Source organism: Asterias rubens, chromosome 3 (assembly GCF_902459465.1).
Source record: "Asterias rubens chromosome 3, eAstRub1.3, whole genome shotgun sequence".
Lineage (NCBI taxonomy): Eukaryota > Metazoa > Echinodermata > Asteroidea > Forcipulatida > Asteriidae > Asterias > Asterias rubens.
The window spans coordinates 21,562,028-21,582,774 of record NC_047064.1 but is presented as its reverse complement, the minus strand read 5'-3'; the positions used below and the strand labels follow the sequence as shown (position 1 = coordinate 21,582,774).

General features: G+C 38.9%; 3 protein-coding genes across 4 annotated transcripts; 2 read left to right on the top strand and 1 right to left on the bottom strand.

Annotated features, from left to right (window-relative positions):
• The first annotated feature begins 181 nt into the window (after positions 1-181).
• On the top strand, positions 182-3,970 carry LOC117288248 (GATA zinc finger domain-containing protein 1-like). The gene is made up of 4 exons (XM_033769028.1): positions 182-598; positions 995-1,054; positions 1,563-1,743; positions 2,354-3,970. Exons 1-4 carry the CDS (start codon positions 266-268, stop codon positions 2,542-2,544), a joined length of 765 nt encoding a protein of 254 aa, XP_033624919.1. The 5' UTR covers positions 182-265; the 3' UTR covers positions 2,545-3,970.
• Positions 3,971-5,020: 1,050 nt separating this feature from the next.
• Positions 5,021-13,041, bottom strand: LOC117288247 (solute carrier family 25 member 40-like). 2 transcript variants are annotated; one of them, XM_033769026.1, is made up of 10 exons: positions 12,677-13,041; positions 11,847-11,906; positions 10,886-11,028; positions 10,396-10,463; positions 9,435-9,559; positions 8,920-9,093; positions 8,062-8,171; positions 7,003-7,084; positions 6,584-6,664; positions 5,021-5,882 (listed from the first exon to the last, which is right to left on the bottom strand). In XM_033769026.1, exons 1-10 carry the CDS (start codon positions 12,819-12,821, stop codon positions 5,767-5,769), a joined length of 1,104 nt encoding a protein of 367 aa, XP_033624917.1. In that variant the 5' UTR covers positions 12,822-13,041; the 3' UTR covers positions 5,021-5,766. The 2 variants fall into 2 exon arrangements, with proteins under 2 accessions (XP_033624917.1, XP_033624918.1); XM_033769027.1 differs by having other exon boundaries at positions 10,886-11,025.
• A 139-nt stretch (positions 13,042-13,180) lies between these two features.
• Positions 13,181-20,212, top strand: LOC117288307 (non-homologous end-joining factor 1-like). Its single transcript, XM_033769115.1, has 8 exons — positions 13,181-13,356; positions 14,902-15,133; positions 15,549-15,776; positions 16,349-16,487; positions 16,965-17,026; positions 18,030-18,144; positions 19,074-19,282; positions 19,772-20,212. The coding sequence occupies exons 2-8, from the start codon at positions 14,915-14,917 to the stop codon at positions 19,871-19,873; spliced, it is 1,074 nt and encodes a 357-aa protein (XP_033625006.1). The 5' UTR covers positions 13,181-13,356; positions 14,902-14,914; the 3' UTR covers positions 19,874-20,212.
• The last annotated feature ends 535 nt before the right edge of the window (positions 20,213-20,747 follow it).

Genomic DNA, 20,747 nt, shown 5'->3' with positions numbered 1-20,747 from the left:
CTCTAAAAACAAATTGCATGCAATAGACCTTTTCGCAAATACCATTGCGCAAGCGCAAACTGTCGAATGAGGTGCATGCTGGTCTAGCTAGTACCCAAATTTGATAGTTAGCTAGACCAGCATGCACTTCATTCCACGTCTGTTGTGCGCGTACCGAGTATTTGCGATAAGGTCTATGCAACTCGCGTAAGTAAAGCAAGTGACAAGTCAAGAGCCTGAAAACAACTTCTTTTTCAAGCTTACAAAGTCTACAAAATCCACCACAATGCCTTTGGGTGTTAAGCCAATTTGTGTAACATGTAAGACAGAAAACTCGACCTTGTGGAGGAGGAGTCCAGACGGAGAAATCCTGTGCAATTCTTGCGGTTTAAAACACCGGCCTTCGGGAGATGGCAGCGAGGACGGCACTGTCAGACCGCCGACAGGAGGCGCGAATTCCTCGGGGCCGAACGGTGGTGGGTCCGGTGGTCGATTCGGTCGGGAAGGGACAAGGAAGTCGGCTAGAAATGTGAAGAAACTCCGCTACAAACAGATCGTTAATAATGCAAAGTCACAAGCCACAAAAGGGAAGAATAGGCGGATCATTTTTAAACGAAATGTAAGTTCATTTTTGCTTGGACGATTTATTTACACAGTTTTTGCCCTTTTCTGGTAAAAACAATGGAATGGTCAGTGAACTTTCACTTCAGCTTTATGAATATCATGTCCTTGAATGATTTTCACAAATTTTATAGACTTCCATTTCCTACTGATTGAGATTCTCTATACTACCTGCCGACTTGAGAATTATCAGTAAACAACTAAATAGTTGCGATAACGTAACCCTCCTCCCTGTGCGGCCGTCGGGAGGAGGGTTTTGTTATCGCAACTAACAACTAAAATGTGTTTCCTGACCTACGTCCTAGGCCTATAATCCCATATAAATTTTAAAATGTTCTGGTAATATTAAACAGTTTTAGTCAACTTGTTTTTAAATATTTATTTTAACTTTCAGCCAATGAAAGCTCCAGAACCTGTCGCAACTGTTGTAACAAGTACCAGTGTTTTCCATCATGTAAGTATTTCACAAAGATGTAATTCTGGCATGTATTGTCTATTGAAGTTGAACTTCAACTTGAAGAAGGATTGAAGAAGTGTGTCGTTGTAAGCCAACTTGAATGGCAAATTAAAGTTCTGGTGTTTGCACCTCCATGGTCTAGGCACCTGTGTCTTTGAGCAAGACACTTAGCTATAATTACTATTGGCAGTTATAATATCCTAATTTCTTCATGAACACTGCAGAAGTAGAGGGTATAGTCCTAGTAACTGGAGCTGTACTCCTTTAAAACAGTGGTACAAGTAAAACAAATCTTTTTAATGAGTACAGTGCCCCAGTTACTGGGTCAAAGTATAAAGTACTATTACACTTTAGTATTAAGGATCCTTGTTGTGCACTGTTCGCTTAAGTTGCAATAATCATAACCCTCCATCATCCCAACAGAAGCAGAGGGTTACAATTATTGCAACTACATGTATGTTCACTTCATTCCATTTAAACTCTCCTTCATCATGTTCCTTTCCAGGGAAGTTACTTACAAGTCGGTGATATTGTATCCATCTTGGATGTTGAGGGTGGTATTTACTATGCACAAGTCCGAGGTTTTCTGCAGGACCAGTATTGTGACAAGAGTGCTGTCATCACGTGGTTGCTTCCAACACAAGCAACGGAAAAGAAAAACTTTGATCCATCAACTTACATTCTTGGTGAGAACAATTCTGAGACGTCTATTGTTATTATTATAACTTACTTGAATCCACCGACGCCATCACACAACTGGGGAGGAGACGGTGGTTCTGGTTACTGGGGCAGACAGCTTAGATAAGCTTATGTAGAGCCCCCCGACGTTCTTTAGGAATTTATCCACATGTTATTATTATTAATAACAAAGATTCACAGAATCTGAAAACTGAAGTCACTAATGACAAATTCAATGGGATCAACGGTTGACCATTAGCCTTTTTGAGGTATGGCGAACACTTTAGGAGTGCAGTTTGGTTTGGATTTATACAGACAAGTTTACCTAAACCAAATTGTACCTTTGTAATACATGTATGTCCACCACTCCACCTAGACCCAGTAAGCGGGGGCGCTGTACTCCTTTTAAACAATAAATTCTAACATCTCTGGTAGTATGTAAAATAAGTACAGCACCCCAGTTACTTGGTCTACTGTCCACCACATCTCAAAATGGCTTATTGGGTCCCTTCCTTCCACACATTAATCAAAGCAAAGTGAATTTTAGTCAAAACATAATGCCAAGTAGGTGCAATTTTGTCTAATTTTCAGAGTCGACTAATTATTCTTTTAAAACAGGTCCCGAGGAAGAGCTTCCCCGTTCCCTGGAGTACATGGAGTTTGTTTGCCACGCCCCCAGTGAGTACTACCGAGCTAGGAGTACCCCTTACTCTGTAGACAGGACGAGGGAGGAGAAGGGATTCATATGGTCCAGTGTCATCCCACCTAGACCACCCTCGACCTCGGAAATATTTGGTGGGAAGAGATGACCTAAGGAGAAGTTTAGTAATCGATGAGAACTGTCTTGAGAACTGATTAGTGAGTTTTTACAGAGACAACATCAGCTTTTGCATCACTTGTATTGTAGACTTGGTTTCTAGTCTGAGATCGCAATTATTTATCTGACAGCGTAGGCTAATGATGGAGGTTAATCCACAAGAGGGCGCTATTTCAGTCAACAGTGTGTAGTGTCACTGAATTGGACAGCACCATCATTTTTCAATCATGTATTGGCTATCGGGTAGAATAAAAGCCACGTTCAAAGACTTGGAACCAAGTCTGCTAGTACTAGAACAATGAGTACTATTCAAGAAATTTTTCATTTTACAAATTTCATCCCAGAGTTTAAAGACTTGGGAAATTCTGGAGACCGAGCCCATTATATCCGAAACTTGAGACTTTAAAGTCTGTGGTTGTTTCTAAAATTTGAATAAATTTCTGCCTGGTAATGGAACAAAGTTAAATGACTTGTTTGATTTTGTTTGTATGGTAGTTATTAGCGACAATATCACTTGTAACGATCGTCTTCAATGATACAGCCTTGGTCCTACTTCATACAGCCGCTGAACACTAAAAGTAGTTAATCACAACAAATTATGTTTACCAGAATAACCAGTTATAAAACCATTCGACAAAAAAGTGTCTGGTATCCTGCATGTTTATGCTGAGCAGAAAACTATTAAGCAATGGTTGAAATTGGGCCCGGGTCAAATTTCTTACCAACAAATACTAAACAAAGGTTTTTCTGTGCTTTATGAAATTTGGCCCTGTTGAATCACAAAACATACCTACAAGTATATAGTGACTGAGTGTACAAACTTAAAATCATTCAGAGACAAAATAAACCAACTAAAAAACCAACCTGAATGTACCTGATTGTATACAAAGTTTTTTAATCAAATTCAAATGGCAATATAATAAATTATTTATCTTTAGTCAAGTCACTGCCTGAGCAGTAAAGATATGTACAAATATAAAAATAGTTGGTTTTAAATCGATACAAATTATCCAAACATGGGTCAAAACACATCAGCACTATCTGAAATGTTACACAATTAATGAGACAATTACTGGGCTCCAAGCAATTTCTGAAAGGGATACGACATATAAGACGATCCTTCAAAGCCACACAAAAACAAAAACAACTTCATCTTTGGAAACTGGTAGACTGTTCTGAGTTGCTCAATGTCAATACTTGGGACTTTTGTTAAAATAAAAACAAATTAAGAAATGGACACTTGTTTTTTTCAGCGACACAAAACAACTATAGTTGCAACAAGCTTTTGGTTCATGATGGGGCTTTGTTATAAAGACATCAAGGAAACAAACGTATAACTATGTCTTTAAACATTTCGAGACCAATTGCAAGCAAATTATTACGATAATTTTATGCATTAAAATGATTTACAAAGTACAGACAATAGGAGACTTTCCAACGCTAGGCGGCAGCAGACATACCGGGTAAATTTCCATTGTTTACGTAGTTCTGAACATGCGCATAATTCTGAGAACAATGGATTTACCTGGTAAGTCTGCTGCCCTCTATCGTCCCAGAAAGTCTCCCATTGTGCCACATTCTTTTTCCAACACACAAACTGCAGGTACATCTCAGATGTATGTATGAATGTGTGACATGAACACAAAAACACCACCATTATCAATGACAATTATATTGGTTTTTCTAAGTGAGCGATGGTTGGTTTTCTAATCTTATCAAATTGTTTTTGTGCTCTTTTTAAGTTTATACATTAATATTTTTAATAGTAATGTTTTTCAATGACTTTTTTGTAAACTGTGCATTTCGGCTTTTTAGCCGCTGTATTGCAGTGTTTTAATAAATAAACCATGAATAATAATAATAATAATAATTATCTATATGAACTCACAAAAATGACCTCTTTCCCCTACGCCACATGTGGCTGCCGTCTGCCATGCTCACAATTATGATTTGTAAAGTTGCAGAGTCAAAACGGCACCTTGCCTAAAATTTCCTTTACACTGTATAACACATGGGACTATTCAACTCCAAAAAAGGCCAAACCATGATTATTTTGGATAATGACAACAGTTGAACTGAGGGTTGTTTTTGATCCACTGCCCTGGAATCAAACAGAGGCTATGACCTCTGTTGCCCCATGTCTTGGCCTTGGTGCCCTTTCAAAAGTTTCCCAAAGGCTTTAATATTTTACAATGAGAGTGCCCTTAGCAAAATGTAAAGGCTTTGCCCTCTTGAAGATGACATTCCATGCCTGCAGTAGTCTCCTGAGTTACAGAACAAACAATTAACGCAGAGTGGTCTTGATCCGAATAACTCATTTTTAAGTTAAATGTCAAAATCAAAAAGCCTCTCTCAAAATGTTGTCATGACTGTCTTCTTTTTGATGGTCCGTAAACACTGATAAACTGAATTACTACATTTTAGTTTAGAAAAAAAACATGATTAATTTTATTTTGTGGTTGATGTCGATAAAGTTAGGTTGCTTGGTGCCAACAAAAATAAGAAAATTCACAGATTTTAATTTACCTTCTTTAGTTGTCCAACTATATTAAACGTTTTCCCAAGTTTTCTGAAAATGTTAATGTAACACCTAAACCCCCTAGCATGGAGGATGCCCCTAGCAAGTATAAATACTTCATGTTTTTTCCCTTACACCGATGTATACTCAGTACTTTCATAAGTGCAGTGAAAACAAAATCCACAGGTAAATCACATGGGTGGGATTGAAACCCACAACCTTTGCATTACTAGAGCAGATGTCTTACCACTAGACCACCAAGATAGCCCAGTGGAAGTTTTGAGTAAACAGTGCTTTACACAGTCGCACATTGGTTTAAAGGTAAAAACCAATTACTCTTCATTCTTGATGCAAAAATTTACATCTATTAAACCCTAGCAAGTACTCGCACTTTGTATAAAAGTTAAACTGCAAAATCTTGGCCTCACAAGTCACATCCAAAAGGAACCCTTGACCCAATTTGGTAGTCTACAATAAGAATGAGCCCCCCGCCCCCCCTCCCATCTTTCTTTACAGGCAACCAGTTCAAGGAAGAAGAAAACCCATTTACATTCCTTGGGGATCGTAAACCATTGTTTGCAGAATGACTCCTGTGCTACTGAAGTAGTTCTGTGGCATTGACTGCAGTTGATTGCCTCCAAGTTCCTCTTGAGAAACCCTTCCAACTATTCTGATAACAGTGATTTACTTCTACAGCTATGTCTGCATCGCCAAGGCCGCGTTGCGTTTATGGAAGAAGGACTTACTGAATTCATACGTTCCGATCATCATAGCACATGCTGGAGCAACTTTAGCTATTCTTGGAGCAATTCCTGCAGATGAAAATGACAAAATGTAGATGTTTTTGTTTAGTTTAGGAACATGAAAGTATTGTATTTGTTTGATATGCAACTAACATGAGCCGCAATGCGAACATTTTACAAAAATTCCAGAAGTAGTTTTGTTTTTAGATTCAGTAAACAGCACTGAAACATTTTTTTTATCAAGTAATGAACCACAAGGTAAATTTTTACTAGAGCCAGACAGTTTTTACGAGACAAAAACCTGTAACCCTGAATTAACTTGCCTCACTCAACCAACTATGATTTGATTTGATTACACATCCAACAGCAATTGGCGAATAATAAGATAAATAGGAAACGAGAAGAAATGTTCAGCTTTAGATGTGGGAGGAAAACCCTACTTAGGAAGGGACTGAAGAAAACCCAATCCACATGCAAGGCTGCGCTCCGAGGTGGGAATCGACAGGGGAAAAACACAGAGCCATTAACGAATGAAGAGGAAACAAGATGACATAATCAATTTACATCAGAAGTGGGACTGAAAATCCAGTCCACACGTGAGGCTCCAGTCTGAGGTGGGATTCAAACCGCCGGGTCTAGAGGTGAAAGGCAGGGAGAGAAACCACTATACAATACAATAAAATACAATACAATACAAAAATGTTGTTTATCCGCATTTAATCAAAACCACTGAGCCGTTCTGATGCCCTCTAGATGACCTTGAGACTTACCTGCAAAGAGGCCGTTAACTCCTTGTTGGGCATAGATTGTTCTCAAGATGTGCCAGGTTGACACAGATTCCGCTTTAGCATCTAAGAAGAGAAAGTTGTGAAATAGTTGTTTATTTCCTTGTTAAGTTCCTCCTTCTGTTGCAAGACAATATTACAGTGGGCTACAATCAGATATATAGAAAAAAGTGTTCTAATGAGTTTAAAAGCTGGTATATATGTGACTTGTTGGAGGATGGGAGGGTGTTCATTCCATAGAAATGGGCCAGAATGGGAGAAGGATCGGGTTCCCCATGAGTAGCATAAAAGTCAAGAAAATCCTTATTCTCCAGCATAGGGGCCTCTTAAGGCAAGCAATTCACCTGATGAAACAAAAACATAATTACACTACCGCCAATTGAAATGTTTTTTTCATGACTCACTTTTACTAAACAGTGCATCTCCAAGCTCTATCTGCCGATGGGTCTTGACGACGTCAAATGGATTGGTCAAAACAGCTGCAATCTGTGGCAACCAAACATGATTCAAAATAAGTCAAGAGTAACGTCCACAACAAAATTGTTTACAACTCGGGTCAATCCCTCAAAAAATGTACTCAACAGAGAAACCACTTTGGTACTTCTTTTGTAAAACAAAGAAATCAACAAACTAACTTTTAAAAAATTGTGTTGAAAAACGGGGAAAAATGGCGAGCTGGACTCGAACCTGTGACCTACAGATTAACGTTGCGGCGTTCTACCAACTGAGCTATCCTAGCCCTATGTTGGCGGTCTGCCTAGTTGGTCAATGTCTTTGTTCGGGGGTGACCAGTCAGAGGCCATTCAACCATGTTAACAATACAGCCAGGGGTCAAGTTCACAAAGAGTAAGGATATTAAAAACTTAAGGCTAGTCCATACTTAAGGTGGGAAAACTCATCCTTACTTGAGATAGCACTAGTCCTAACACTTTGTGAAATCTACCCCAGGGCAGTGGCAGCAGAATTATTTAAAAGAGAAATTGAAAACTAAATGTTCAAACAAAGTAATCACTGATTATCTTTAAAGCAAATCCTTAAAGGAACACGTTGCCTTGGATCGGACAAGTTGTTCGTCGAAAAGTGTTTGTAATCGTTTGTTATAAAATGCAAATGGTTAGATAGATAATTTAAAAGTAGAACATAATGATCCACATAACTTTACCTAGAAACTGCGTGGTTTTCCTTTTACTTTGCGAACTAACATGGTTGGCCATTAATGGGAGTCAAAAATTTGACTCCCATAAATGGCCGACACGCAATTTTGAGGCATATTTGTGTAGATCATTGTATTCTACTTTTACAACATCTTTCTAACCATATACATTTCATAACAAACGGTTACAAATGCTTTTTATAGACCAACTCGACCGATCCAAGGCAACGTGTTCCTTTAACATGGTACAAAATCATGAACCCAAATTTGATTACTAAACAATAAGAATGAATTCAAACTAAATTCTTACAACTCCTGAGACAGCACCCGAGAAGAACGAAGCTAGGAATGTTGGTTCCTTCATGTGGTATCTCAGACAGACTCTAGCTTTCATGTACTCATAGTTCATCCACAATAACACTACAAGAAACAAAATATATGTATTGTCACTATTTGATTATGACTGTAAGATTATTTGTATTATTATTTTTTTTTTCTTCTTTCTTATTTTCCCAGCAACTACAAACAAAACATTAAAATCTTAAAAATATATTTATTATAACACATTGATAAAGAGCCATCTTATACATAGACAAACAGCAAAATTTAAATAAAGACTAAGGATATTCCACAACAGCACAATTGCAGATTTGATAACCATATCATGTAAAACGTTAGATACAGCTAGACACATACAGCAAAGAGAAAAACATTATCCCAGAACAAATGTTTTATTTCATTTTATTTCAATTCTGGTTGTGAAGCCAAGTACACTAGAAAAGCGAACTTAATCACATGACATAAAGACATGAGAAATAAGAAACTTATGGCAACATTTCTGTGGAGAGAAGACGAAGAAGAAAGTTTAAGTTTTAGATGTGGGAGGAAAACCCTGCAGAATTATTCCAGAGAAAAAACCCAGGCGGTCAGGTAGCAACTAAAAACCTAATCCACACAGTGCTCCAGTGCGATCTTAACCAGGGTCCTAGAGGTAGAGGTGGAAGGCGAGGAAAGATGCCACTAGATGCCAACCCGACCTCTCTAATTTTATACTATTTTCAGTAAACATTAAAAAATTCTTCAATCAAAGTTTCACAAATGTTTTCCTAAGTTAGACCAGAAAGCAAAAGTGTTTCGTCCAAAGATTGACTCTAGAATGGGTACTCACTTGAAAATGGAGCATCCCTGAGAAGTGTGGGACCCAGACCTCTCCATAGTGATAACAAGCCTTCTTCATTTACAGATGTCCGGATACAGCCTACCAGCTCATTGTAGGTCAAAGGTCGTGACTGCATCTTGGTCCGAACCAACTCCAGAGGAGAGATCACCGTCACGGCGAATACTGCAGAGGAAAAAAGATTTCTTATTTGATATATTTTCTTTGAACAAAGCCAGCCTCAAGACTCTGCCCAAATGAATAAACAGAAAATGCCAGTTCATAAAACAAATGTATCATTTGATGTTATAAACTTGCAGAATTAAAATTGTCAAATTTTAAGTTTACCAAATTTTGTGTGGGAATCTCAACTTCAAACATCAGTTGATACCTCTAAATCCCAAGTTAACACCAAGCTAGACTTTCCATATTCTTAATAATCCATCCATTCCTTCAAAATACCCAATGTTCCCATTTAAACCCGTTAAGCCCATTTAGGTTCCCATTGGGTATGTTCCTTGACTTACCTCTTGCTATCCCTCCACATGCCATGGGTATCGCCAAGCTAGACTTTCCATTTTCATAACCCATCCACTCCTTGAGTTGGTCATAGCATGTGTAATAAAGGACAGTGGCTGGTACTGCCATGAGGCTGCAGGACAAGAGATAAACAATCTAAAATTAATCCATTTTTACCGAGACCAGGGTTGGGGCAAATTTTGCAAATCAATTTACCTTCTGAAGATAAACTACGACAGTAAACTTGAAGGTACAAGAATGCATAAAAATCGTTTGGGAGAAGTGTTGGTTCTGAGAAGAACAACATACACCTGTACTCTACTCATCTTCACGAGACAACACCATTTCTTCTCGGAGCCAACACTTGTACAAATGTACCTGAAAGTTTACTACCTATAGTATACAAATATTGACTGCTTTGAGTGCTATGGTTTAAACTATGACTCCCTCGGTGATCCCCGGAGCGTTTTATTTTCCCTCGGCGAAAATAAAACGCTCCGGGGATCACCGAGGGAGTCATAGTTTTAACCATTGCATGAGTAAAAGCAGTCAATATTTGTTTTATAACACCCCAAACATTTCGAAATATTGTACTATTAAGTTACAGACCTGAATGCTACAATCCACGGACGACGCGAATACAGATTGCGAAAACTTTTACTGTGCTGCATGTAGTGTCATGTAATCCGAAATGGTTACAGACTATTAATTTATCATCCTCGTACACGCAACTTTGACGACCAATTTAGCTCAAATTTTCACAGGCTTGTTATTTTATGCTTATGTTGGGATACACCAAGTGAAAAGACTGGTCTTTGACAACTACCAAACGTGTACCTTCCCTTTAAGCATCTTCTCAAAAACATAACTTTGCTCCAAGTTCATACATTATTACTTGCACTGACAGTACTGTGCTTTGATATAAAGCATGATATAAAGTCAGCTCAATATTGAAAAGAAGTTTCTTACAGTGTTGGCGGAAGTCCACTCCATAGCGTTGTAATTCCTTCATGTTTTGCAATCTTAAAGAATGCATCCTGGAAACAAAACAAGTAATTTTTATCCGAATCAGAAATTTTCAACATTGCAGATATAAATAGAACCTAGGTTAGTGGATATGGTGTGTCGTTATCATGTGACACAATGTATGATAAAATCATCATCATCATCATTTAGCGATCGCAACCGAGATTCCATGCACAACGTCACGCCAGAGGTGTTTGGAAGATCCACGATTTCAGCCTCCGTATCTCTCCCGATCACGTCGATGTAGTTGAGTGGTCGAGGTCCTCTATTAGGGCACAGCAGTCTCAAATATAACACGCCAGGAATGACCTGGTCTTTAAAATGGCAACGCACACTGAGGTTTCTGTGCTTGTTTATTGGACGATCTAAAAGATGTAGCAATATGTTAGGCTTCCTTTTAGTTCAATGTTGAAGTAAACTAACAAACACTTACAAATGTTCCATTGAAGTGTCCGGGTCGTTTGTACCAAGCGTTAGCATTGATGGATGCTGCGGCGGCTCCTTTCATTCCATTTCCATTTGTACAATGACAGATGTGATCCATTAATCCATTGCAGTACAGAAAACACTGTCCTACTAGCATGGGATACACACAAAAAGTAATAACCAGTTCAGCAAAAAATGTACAATCTTTTTGACTTTACAGGGAAGATTCACAACTGGTCCAATTCTTTACAGGGAGAGTGGAAAACTTGGGATCTGTCCTACTGGCCCCATTAGGTGGGGGATAGCGGCTCTGCCCTACTCAGGCTACTGGGCCTAAGGGTAGGTGGGAGGAGGATTGGGGTTCTGTACCCGGGTAGGGGAAAGTGATACTGCCCTACAGGGCCCAAGGGTTGATGGTGGAGGATGGGGGATCTGCGGACTTCTACCTTCTTAGGCCAACGGGGTGGTGGGTGGGTACTCGGGTAGGGGATAGGGGTTCTGCCCTACTGGGCCAAAGGGTAGATGGGTGGAGGATGGGGGATCTGCGGACTTCTGCCTTCTTAGGCCAACGGGGAGGTGGGTGGGTACCCGGGTAGGGGAAGTGATTCTGCCCTACTGGGCCAAAGGGTAGATGGGTGGAGGATGGGGGTTGTGCCCTCCTAGGCCAATGGGGTGGTGGGTGGGTACCCGGGTAGGGGAAGTGATTCTGCCCTACTGGGCCAAAGGGTAGATGGGTGGAGGATGGGGGTTGTGCCCTCCTAGGCCAATGGGGTGGTGGGTGGGTACCCGGGTAGGGGAAGTGATTCTGCCCTACTGGGCCCAAGGGTAGATGGGTGGAGGATGGGGGTTGTGCCCTCCTAGGCCAATGGGGTGGTGGGTGGGTACCCGGGTAGGGGAAGTGATTCTGCCCTACTGGGCCCAAGGGTAGATGGGTGGAGGATGTTCCTTCTCCTGGCATTCACACTCACCTTTAGCCATAGGTTTCATCTGAGACTGAAGTCGTATCTTCACCACATCCAATGGAGTCACTGTAAATAAATAAAGATTGATTAGTGAGACTTCAGTCAGTCAGCTGCACCACCAGTCAGACCACAACACAATGAACAAGATGCAATATCCATGAATGAACTTTTCGCGAATTCTGCATTGCTGATTTTTCTCTATCGTCGAAAGGCATTGTGGGAAGGAAAAAGGAGCTTTGAAATACAACTGAGGCCCAGAGGCCATATGGCCATGACCTCCATAGCTCTGGGGTCCTGGCCCTTTGCAAAATGAAAATAATTTCAATCGTTTCAAATCAAAGATTGTGAATGTGTACTACTAGTCCTAATGTGTACTGTAAACCTCTGTCGAGAATGATGGATCTATCTTGGTACAGATGGCTATCTACTGCCATCAAAGTAAAAATTACCCAACCAAGAGAGTGTCCCACAATTCACACCTTTTAACTTTACAATATTTGTTTGATTCCGTATGGCGCCACCACTTTTTCACTAATTTTTACAAAAAGGATATCTCATTGAGGTAATTAGACACTAATTAATATTATTTCATATCGAATGAGAAAGTGGTGGCGCCATATGGCCATACCCATACGGAAACTTTTCCTATTTTTTAATTATGCACAAACTGACAAAGTCAAAAGCATTCATTCATTCAAATTTGGAAGGTATCTATTAGTATTATAAGTAATATAATCTTGTATTTTTGTATCTTTTCAATTTTCAGTTGTCATCACTCATCATATAAATTTTTATAATAACTATTTTTAATACTCGCCCTTGTTCATTTTACTCACTAAATAAAGATGTTAAAATGGCTCCTGTCCCTGAAGCTATCATTTGCTGGACTGGTGTAAGAGCTCCATGGTAAGCCGGCGGGTCACCGTCGGCCGTTGCTGTCGGGTGGTCCTGGTGGGCCTGAAGCGGCGACAACGACGGCATGTTCGTAAACTCAACAAACAAGTTTTTTTTAGCACAGCATTGACATGCACACACGGTTAAATTATGTAACCCAGCCTCTCATATGGATGCTACTGACAGTGACAGATCAAATTCAACAGCCATCACATGTAGCGAGCATTTTGAACTCAATAAAATGACAAAAATCCACATAAAAGATGATAAAAACTATCACTTTCTATCAACGGCGTCAGCAGGCAACTCATGTCTAATCAGAAGCAATTTACTTTTTTTTACGCAATCGAAAAGAGTAAGAGCGCCACCTTGTGTCAAGTTGTGTAAAATTTTACTAAAAATCTCAAATAAACCTTTTTTTGCCACGTCAAGTGAGGGCGCTCTTTAAGAAAATGGCGGCGCCCATTAGCAATATTTTTGACAACACAGTTTGATATGGTTTGATTATCTATTTGATATACGGGCAGTCCTAGCTCTATGCAGCATTGTATGAGTGTGACAGGCTAGCACAATAATTGAGAATTCGACACACCATATCATTATCAATATACATTATAATAAGGTAAATAAGGCATGAAACTTTGATTGAATTGAAACTTGTTGAATTTGAAGAAAAGTAAGTCAGGGAGATTGTTAACAATTTATCTTGAGTCTGTTCTGAGACTAGCCCCACTTGTGTGGCCAAGGAATAGGATAGCTGAGCTATCCTTGGCCACACAAGTGGGGCTATTCTGAGACCTGACTGGCATTTTGACAGTGACTGGAGTCTGTAAGTGTAATGAATGCTGCTGACTCACTGTCAGTGTCAGTGTCACTGTCAGACTGTCTGTTCGCGGTCCTAAGCCGACAACAAGCCGACAACAAGTCCAGGGCGCCGACAACACGCCAACAACAAGTTTTAATACCTCAAAAATGGCCAATAAACCATAGATATGTTAGAAATATATGTGTTCTGTAATATAAACATCAATTTAATGGAAAAACTTCACGAAAAGTGTGTATTTTTTAACCAGAAAAAAACTTCACTTGCACGCAAAGCGGTCAGACGCCATCTTGGCTTAAAAACCGTGTTTGGACCAGACCATTATGATACGGGTAGATTTAGCACTTGTCAACAACAGAGAGCGGGCTTCATGTGAATACCTTCACTGCAGTGTCCACAGTGCATGACGCCCGCCCTCTATTGCTAAATCTGACTTACACGTACCCGCACCATAATGGACTGGTCCAAACACGATTTTAAGCCAAGATGGCGACGAATCGTTTCCCGTGAAAGTTTAGGTTATTTTCTGGTTAAAAATTCACACTTTTCGTGAAGTTTTTTCCATTAAATTTATGTTTATATTGCAGAACACACATAGTTCTAATATATCTATGGTTTATTTGCCATTTTTGAGGTATTTAAAACTTGTTGGCGGCATATTGGCGGCACTTTGGCTTTGTTGTCAGCTTTTAGTAGGACCCTCTGTTCGTCATTAACAATTAACATTAACACTCAACAGTCAATAAACATTACCTCGACTTGAATTGAGTCCTTGAAATATTGATTTGTAGAGATGTTCTGCCCCATCTTGATATGATGAGGGACTTGGACAATACTATTTACCGAAAGTGTATAATGGCTTTAAATCATAATCAATCATATTGGTTCAAGTTTGTTATAAAGCTAATTACCAATTTATTATTAAAGGTGACAGTATAATTATAACCATCGAGGAAGAAATGATATAATTATAATTTTATAAGCCAAGACTTTAAGCAATAAAAAACAAAAAATTAAACCAAGATTATTAGAAATAAGTAGAAGGTGTAATGCTGACAGTTCTTCAAGGAAATTGTAATCAACATTCAACAGTTTGCATTGACTTTGTGACAATTGATTTATATTTTAGAGAAAGATTGCTGCATTTATTTTTTTACTTTTTCTTTTTCAATATTCAAAATTTAGATTGTTTGATTTCAGAAAGGTAAATATTTAATGTTTCAACCAGTTGCAAGGCATGAGATTTATCAAATAAAAAACCTTGATCTAAAAATAACTACAAACCTCAAGACACCTCATAGGTCTTATCATTAGTTTTTATTATCATTTGTATTTTTTGTACAGTGTTCGCTACTAAATGGAGTCAGGTACAACGAGTTCCTCTGCAGAACTTGAATGGAGACGACAATGGAAACCAGACTTGGCGACGCAGGTGTGGCAACAAATCCAAATCAAGAAGCAAGGGATGCTCGTCAAGTTCATCTTCCGAGATGACTGTTATGAGATTCTGTTATATGACATGATCACAATGTGGTCGGAGGAGTGCAGTAAAGATGCCTTCATGAAGAAAGCAAAGGTAACCTTAACAAGAATAATTGATAGGTGCACAGCCACAATCATGGTTACACCTTGTATTACATAGACACCTAATGAACAATATTGGGTATCTCGTTGCAGTTTTTATATTCGACAACCTCAAGCACTTTTTATTCATTATTGACAGTGATTATAATTGATATACATGTATAAATAACTGCTACATCAATGGTTTCTCAAACTGCTTTTCATCAAATGGAATGGAAACAAAGAAAAAATTTGTAAACATGATTGTGGCTGTGTGCAAAAGCGTCCTTGAGTTTTTTCACCAATTACAATAATTTTAAACTTAATATTTTTTAGCCTGATAGATTCCTGCATGCAACTGTTCATTCAAGAATACAATTTTTATTTTATTTGGCAGAATAATGTTTAAATCACATTTCTTTTCACAGAGATTGAATCCCAATGTTGAAGCTCCCGTAGCGACACTTATCCAGCATCTTAAAGATGACCTTAGTTCGCAGAACCTTAGCTCTAAATCAAGCTCAAGATACATGTACAAGATCATATACTCTAGACCTCCAGATGAGAGTAAGATCACCTTACAGCTCTTCTCAAAGCTACCTGGAAATGTTCCCTTCAGGTGGGAGTTTGATGGACGAGAGGCCAGCAGTGATATGGTAAGTTGGAAGAGATACCTGTTGAGTAGCAACAAGGATTCCAGGGGAGTTTAGAACTTTCCCAGAAAGGAAGATGGAAGATGACCAAGGGTAGCTGGAAGACCTTGGGAGCTGAGAAAGATTAAAGGGATGTTATTGGCCTAATGACCAGCACTAATGTAAAATGCATTGAGATGGTTATTGTAAAATGCACTATATAAGAACTTATTATTATTAACATTACAAAATCTGATAAGAAAACCGGGCTAGAGCTGGCATAAAGTGCTGGCCTCTTACCAAGGTTACACTGGTTCAATTCCCGACTGAGGTCGTATGTATTAGAGTTGCCACGAGGGTTTATCTTTGCACCCTCAAGTTTTCCTTCCTCCGGAAAAGTCAAACAATTTTGATGTCTGGCTGTGCTATGGTTATTGTATATGGGTTGATGTGGCTGGCTGCCAAAGGTGCTTTGTACGCCTGCGGCTTAAACATGTTGTAGCCGCCTCCTTCGCAATTCAGCTTCTCAGATGCAAGTTAAGGTTAATTAGCCTCCCAAATTACTAGTTATTAATTGTTAATGACTCCCTATGTAGTATGCACAGCATCTAGCCACACCCCTCCTCATCATGGTCTCAGAGCTATGCAGACAACAAGGAGAGCTCCAGAATCTACTGACAAAGAAAGATGCTGAGATTGAGGACTATAAAGCAGACGGAGCAAAGGTCTCAAGGAGTAAGTCTCTTTTAAGAATAATAGTCTTAGCATCCGGGATGATCCAGAGCATCATCCTGATTGTCATTTTAGCTGTATTTTTTAACTCTAAATATATAATTTGTTTTCACCCTTATACACCAATGTGTTAAGCACTGTATACTAAGTACTTCCTCAAATTCTGTGAAAAAAGAAATCCAATCGGGTGGGATTCGTACCTTTTTATTGCTATAGCAGATGTCTTAACCACTAGACCACTGAGCTAGCCCGGTACCTAGAGGCAGTTCGAATCCTATTTGTTAGCAGCGGGTACCGCAACAATTTAATAGATGTCTTTGTTTTCACAAAACTCCGGAGAGTACTGAGTATTCAGTGCTTATTCACAGCGGTGTAAGGGTAAAAATAATTTGTAATTTTTATCCCCAATGCAAAAAATAACATCTATGTCAAACGAGTTGCCAATAGTGACCATGGATCATCTTATATTTTAACATTCAGGAAGTCTTCTGACTGTGCCATTTGATGCGAAAGCATTCCGAAATGAGATGACTCAGTCAAAGGTAAAGGATAGTCACATTTCTTTTTTTAAAGATTAAAAAGGCAAACCAGAAGAAACAAAGGATTCGAACTGCCTCTAGCTACCGGGCAATCTCGGTAGTCCAGTTGGTAAGACACTGCTCTAGAATTGCAAGGGTCGTGGGTTGGAATCCTACTAGAGTAGCATGCCTGTGATATTTTTTCACAGGACTCGGGAAAATACTGAGTATACAGTGATAACACACCGGTGTATAGGTACAAACCAAAACTAATATTCAGAAGAAGCAGATTTTCCAAACACCACAACTACTTTACCTTATCTTGATTCAAAGAGAGTAAATGTCAGTGATGACAGTTAATGCTATACCTCTTCTCAATTGAGACTCAATAGTTAACGAGCAAACAAAGATCGCCCCGCCTATATTCTTAAAGGTAGGGTTAAAACCAACCGCATCTGCGGGCAGGCACCGACCCTCTCTCAGATTCATAATAAATGAAAGCATTTTAGACAAATAATTTCGCAAGGATGCTTACCACCATTACCAACTTTATAAAACTAAGATTTCAGATAGAAATGAAACCATTTGTTTTCTTTGGGTCATTACTAAAGTACGACACTACCTTAAAAGGCACTGGACACCTTTGATAATTGTCAAATACCAGTCTTCTCACTTGGTGTATTTCAACACATGCATAAAATAAAAAACCTGTTAACATTTGAGCTCAACTGGTCAAAGTTGTGAAAGAGTAATGGAAGAAAAAAACACCTACGTCGCACAAAATGTGTGCTTTCAGATGTTGAATTTGTGACCTCATCTGAGGTCTCGAATTCAATTCAAATCTAAGTGAGAAATAACTTCTTTCTCAAAAACTTACTTCAGAGGGGGCCGTTTCTCACAATGTGTTATACCATCAACAGCTCTTCATTGCTCGTTACCAAGTAAGTTTTGATGCTTACAATTATTTTGAGTAATTACCAATAGTGTCCAGTGCCTTTAAGATGTAATTTTGATTCTTTTCTTGCAGTTTTTTGAGAGACAGATTCAATCTCAAGGGAAGTGCACATTTGATGGAATAGGACAAGAGCTTTACAAGGAAGTCATGATGAAAAATGCTTGGTTAAACAAACCTGAAGAACCAGGTATAGCAAGAAAATTACTCTGTATCTCAGATAATATACAGTTTTCATTTCCGATGACGGATGGTTCTGTGAATGTATTAGTAGTTTTCAGCTAAACTTGTCATTTTCAGCACAACACAGATTTATCCCAAGTACTGTCAGATAAATTGAGGGACGGCCGTCCTCAAAGCTGAAGCATGCGCAGATGACGCCAAATGTCATCATTACCTTTGCAGAACCATCTGTTTGCCAAAACGAAAGCTCACTATTGTCTTTCGCCCAAGACAAAACGAAAGCTCACTATTGTCTTTCGCCCAAGACAAAACGAAAGCTCACCATTGTCTTTCGCCCAAGACAAAACGAAAGCTCACTATTGTCTTTCGCCCAAGACAAGACGAAAGCTCACTATTGTCTTTCGCCCAAGACAAGAAACTGCAGCCAGCTTCTGTACGGATCATTTTTTGGTCTGTGCTGAATTTTGATGATATTCGATCTAAACAACATTGGATTTGACTTTTTGACTGGTACAACATCCCTCTTTGCATTTTACAGACCCATTTGTTTATTATGTTCGATGATGTCACAGAAGAAAGTTTAAAGACCTGATATCTCAGATATTGTCCCTCACCCAAGACAAAAGAAGCGGCAGTCATTTTCCCTTGTGATTGATTTATTTCTAGAAACTATGAAGTAACTAGAGTGTACAAATTTGATTTAAAAAAGTAAGAAATGCAGTATGCAGTTGATGACGATGTGAGCATCTGTTGCAAGGTTTGATAAAAGATGAAACTGTAGTATCCAGTTGAGTACGCTGTGAGCATCTGTTGTGAGGTCACTAAACATATGAATAAATCAGACTTTGAATTGCTGTCTTCCAAGGCAGGTGTATAAAGCCTTTAAGATGTTCTATTTAAATTTATGAATATTGTATTATCCCGTTCTCTTTATAGAACATTCAGACGAGGATGTACTGGAAGATTTATCAGGTGATGAAGGTCAATCAGTCGACGAGACTGGACCCTCATGGGCCAACCGGTTACCACCTTCTCTTGTAGCTAATGCACAGACAGTTGGTGCTAGTGTCGGGTCACCTACAAAGTCCATCACTCCCAAAGGGTCACCAAGAAAGGGTGCTCCGTCACCGGGCAGGTCAGCAGAGGTAAGCCTCATGGTGGTGTAGAAAGGATTAAGCCTTGGTATAAAAAATGTCAACATGTTAGATGGGTTTGATTTAGCCTTCAGCAAAGGGCACAAGACTATACGACCGTTTATTTCCATAATTGTTAAGCTAAACAGAAACACAAGAGCTCGAGTCCGTTGCTCTTAACCGCTCAGACTTACTGAACTTTCTACTGATATATCGTTTGAAGTTGGTTTCATGAATGGATAGGAAGCCAATTCATGGGTGTGGCGGTTTCTTAATTTTAAGTAATTTGTTAATCATCACCTGACATCACAAGCCCAGACAGCCTCTTCAAGGTGAGAGTTACACCTGTTGATTTGGTCTGTCGTCCTAAATCAACTGTCACCAGGGGCGCTTTTCCACCTACTCCTTGGGCTGAAACAGGGTTACCTCCTTCACAGTCCCTTAGATGCCAAGTAAGCGTTTTAAACGGAGACTAACACACATGTCATTCTTCCTTGACAGGAGGCAGAGCTTGCACGACGACAGGCCCTTGAGAAGAGACTAGCCGATGAGAAAGCGAAAAGAGATCTCCCAGTCAAGAAAAAGAAGAAGAAGATCTTCTGAATCTTTCTTTCAGCTTTAAGAAGAGTTTGTTTTAAAATCTATATATAGATCAGTGCCAAACAAGTCAAGGCAACACAATACTGTATGAAAGGAAAAGTATGATGGCTATGAAGGCCCATCCAACAAATTCATCTCTTTTGCATCAAACCATGACAAACACTGATCCCAATCAATCTGTCTAGTTTGGGAAAACATCTATCTCATCAAGTTAACTGCAAAGACGACTATTCACCCAGAAGCTCATGAAATATTTAGATACTAAATTTGAGGGTAGCATATGTAATTTAAATTTGAATCACCACAATGAATTGTTTGGGGTTTGTTTTTGTTGGTTTTTTTTTAGAGGGGGGGGGGAGGGGGGTGGGTGGGGGTGATTGGGTTTCATAAAAATATTTTTCTTAAACAATAATATCAAATTCTTATATAGCGCACGTATCTACCAAACAAGGTACTCAAGGCGCTGAGTATGTACAAACTTCAAAGGAAGAATTCATTTCTCAAAATAACAATTACATTGCTTTTGAAATATTAGACAAGTTTATACTTCTAAAAATACATTTATGAGTATTAAATGTTACCAAATTAAAGATGCTTGGTCCGATTTTTTTGCTGGTTTGAGCCAAACTTTTTGATTTAAATTTGTTATAATACTATTTTTATAGATCCGGGAAAGTTAAAAGCTTTCATTTAAGATATTACACAACAAATCTACCAATGATTAGTGTTAGTTAATTGAAAACTAAAATGAATTGTTGTCAGGATCATGACATTATTACATTTACATGTATTTTGTGTCTGTCAGTGGCATGCGAATGTTTGTGGGATTTTGTTTTCGTTTCGTTACAGCATCATCTGACAAATTCGATCAGAAAAA

Coding starts and splice junctions, on each gene's coding strand:
- LOC117288248 (XM_033769028.1), top strand. CDS start 266: ATGCCTTTGGGTGTTAAGCCAATTTGTGTAACATGTAAGACAGAAAAC. Junction 1,055..1,562: donor GTACCAGTGTTTTCCATCAT/GTAAGTATTTCA, acceptor GTTCCTTTCCAG/GGAAGTTACTTACAAGTCGG. Junction 1,744..2,353: donor TCCATCAACTTACATTCTTG/GTGAGAACAATT, acceptor CTTTTAAAACAG/GTCCCGAGGAAGAGCTTCCC.
- LOC117288307 (XM_033769115.1), top strand. CDS start 14,915: ATGGAGTCAGGTACAACGAGTTCCTCTGCAGAACTTGAATGGAGACGA. Junction 15,777..16,348: donor GAGAGGCCAGCAGTGATATG/GTAAGTTGGAAG, acceptor CTCCCTATGTAG/TATGCACAGCATCTAGCCAC. Junction 19,283..19,771: donor CACCGGGCAGGTCAGCAGAG/GTAAGCCTCATG, acceptor CTTCCTTGACAG/GAGGCAGAGCTTGCACGACG.
- LOC117288247 (XM_033769026.1), bottom strand. CDS start 12,821: ATGCCGTCGTTGTCGCCGCTTCAGGCCCACCAGGACCACCCGACAGCA. Junction 9,094..9,434: donor ATGTGGAGGGATAGCAAGAG/GTAAGTCAAGGA, acceptor TTTCCTCTGCAG/TATTCGCCGTGACGGTGATC. Junction 5,883..6,583: donor AGTTAACGGCCTCTTTGCAG/GTAAGTCTCAAG, acceptor TTTCATCTGCAG/GAATTGCTCCAAGAATAGCT.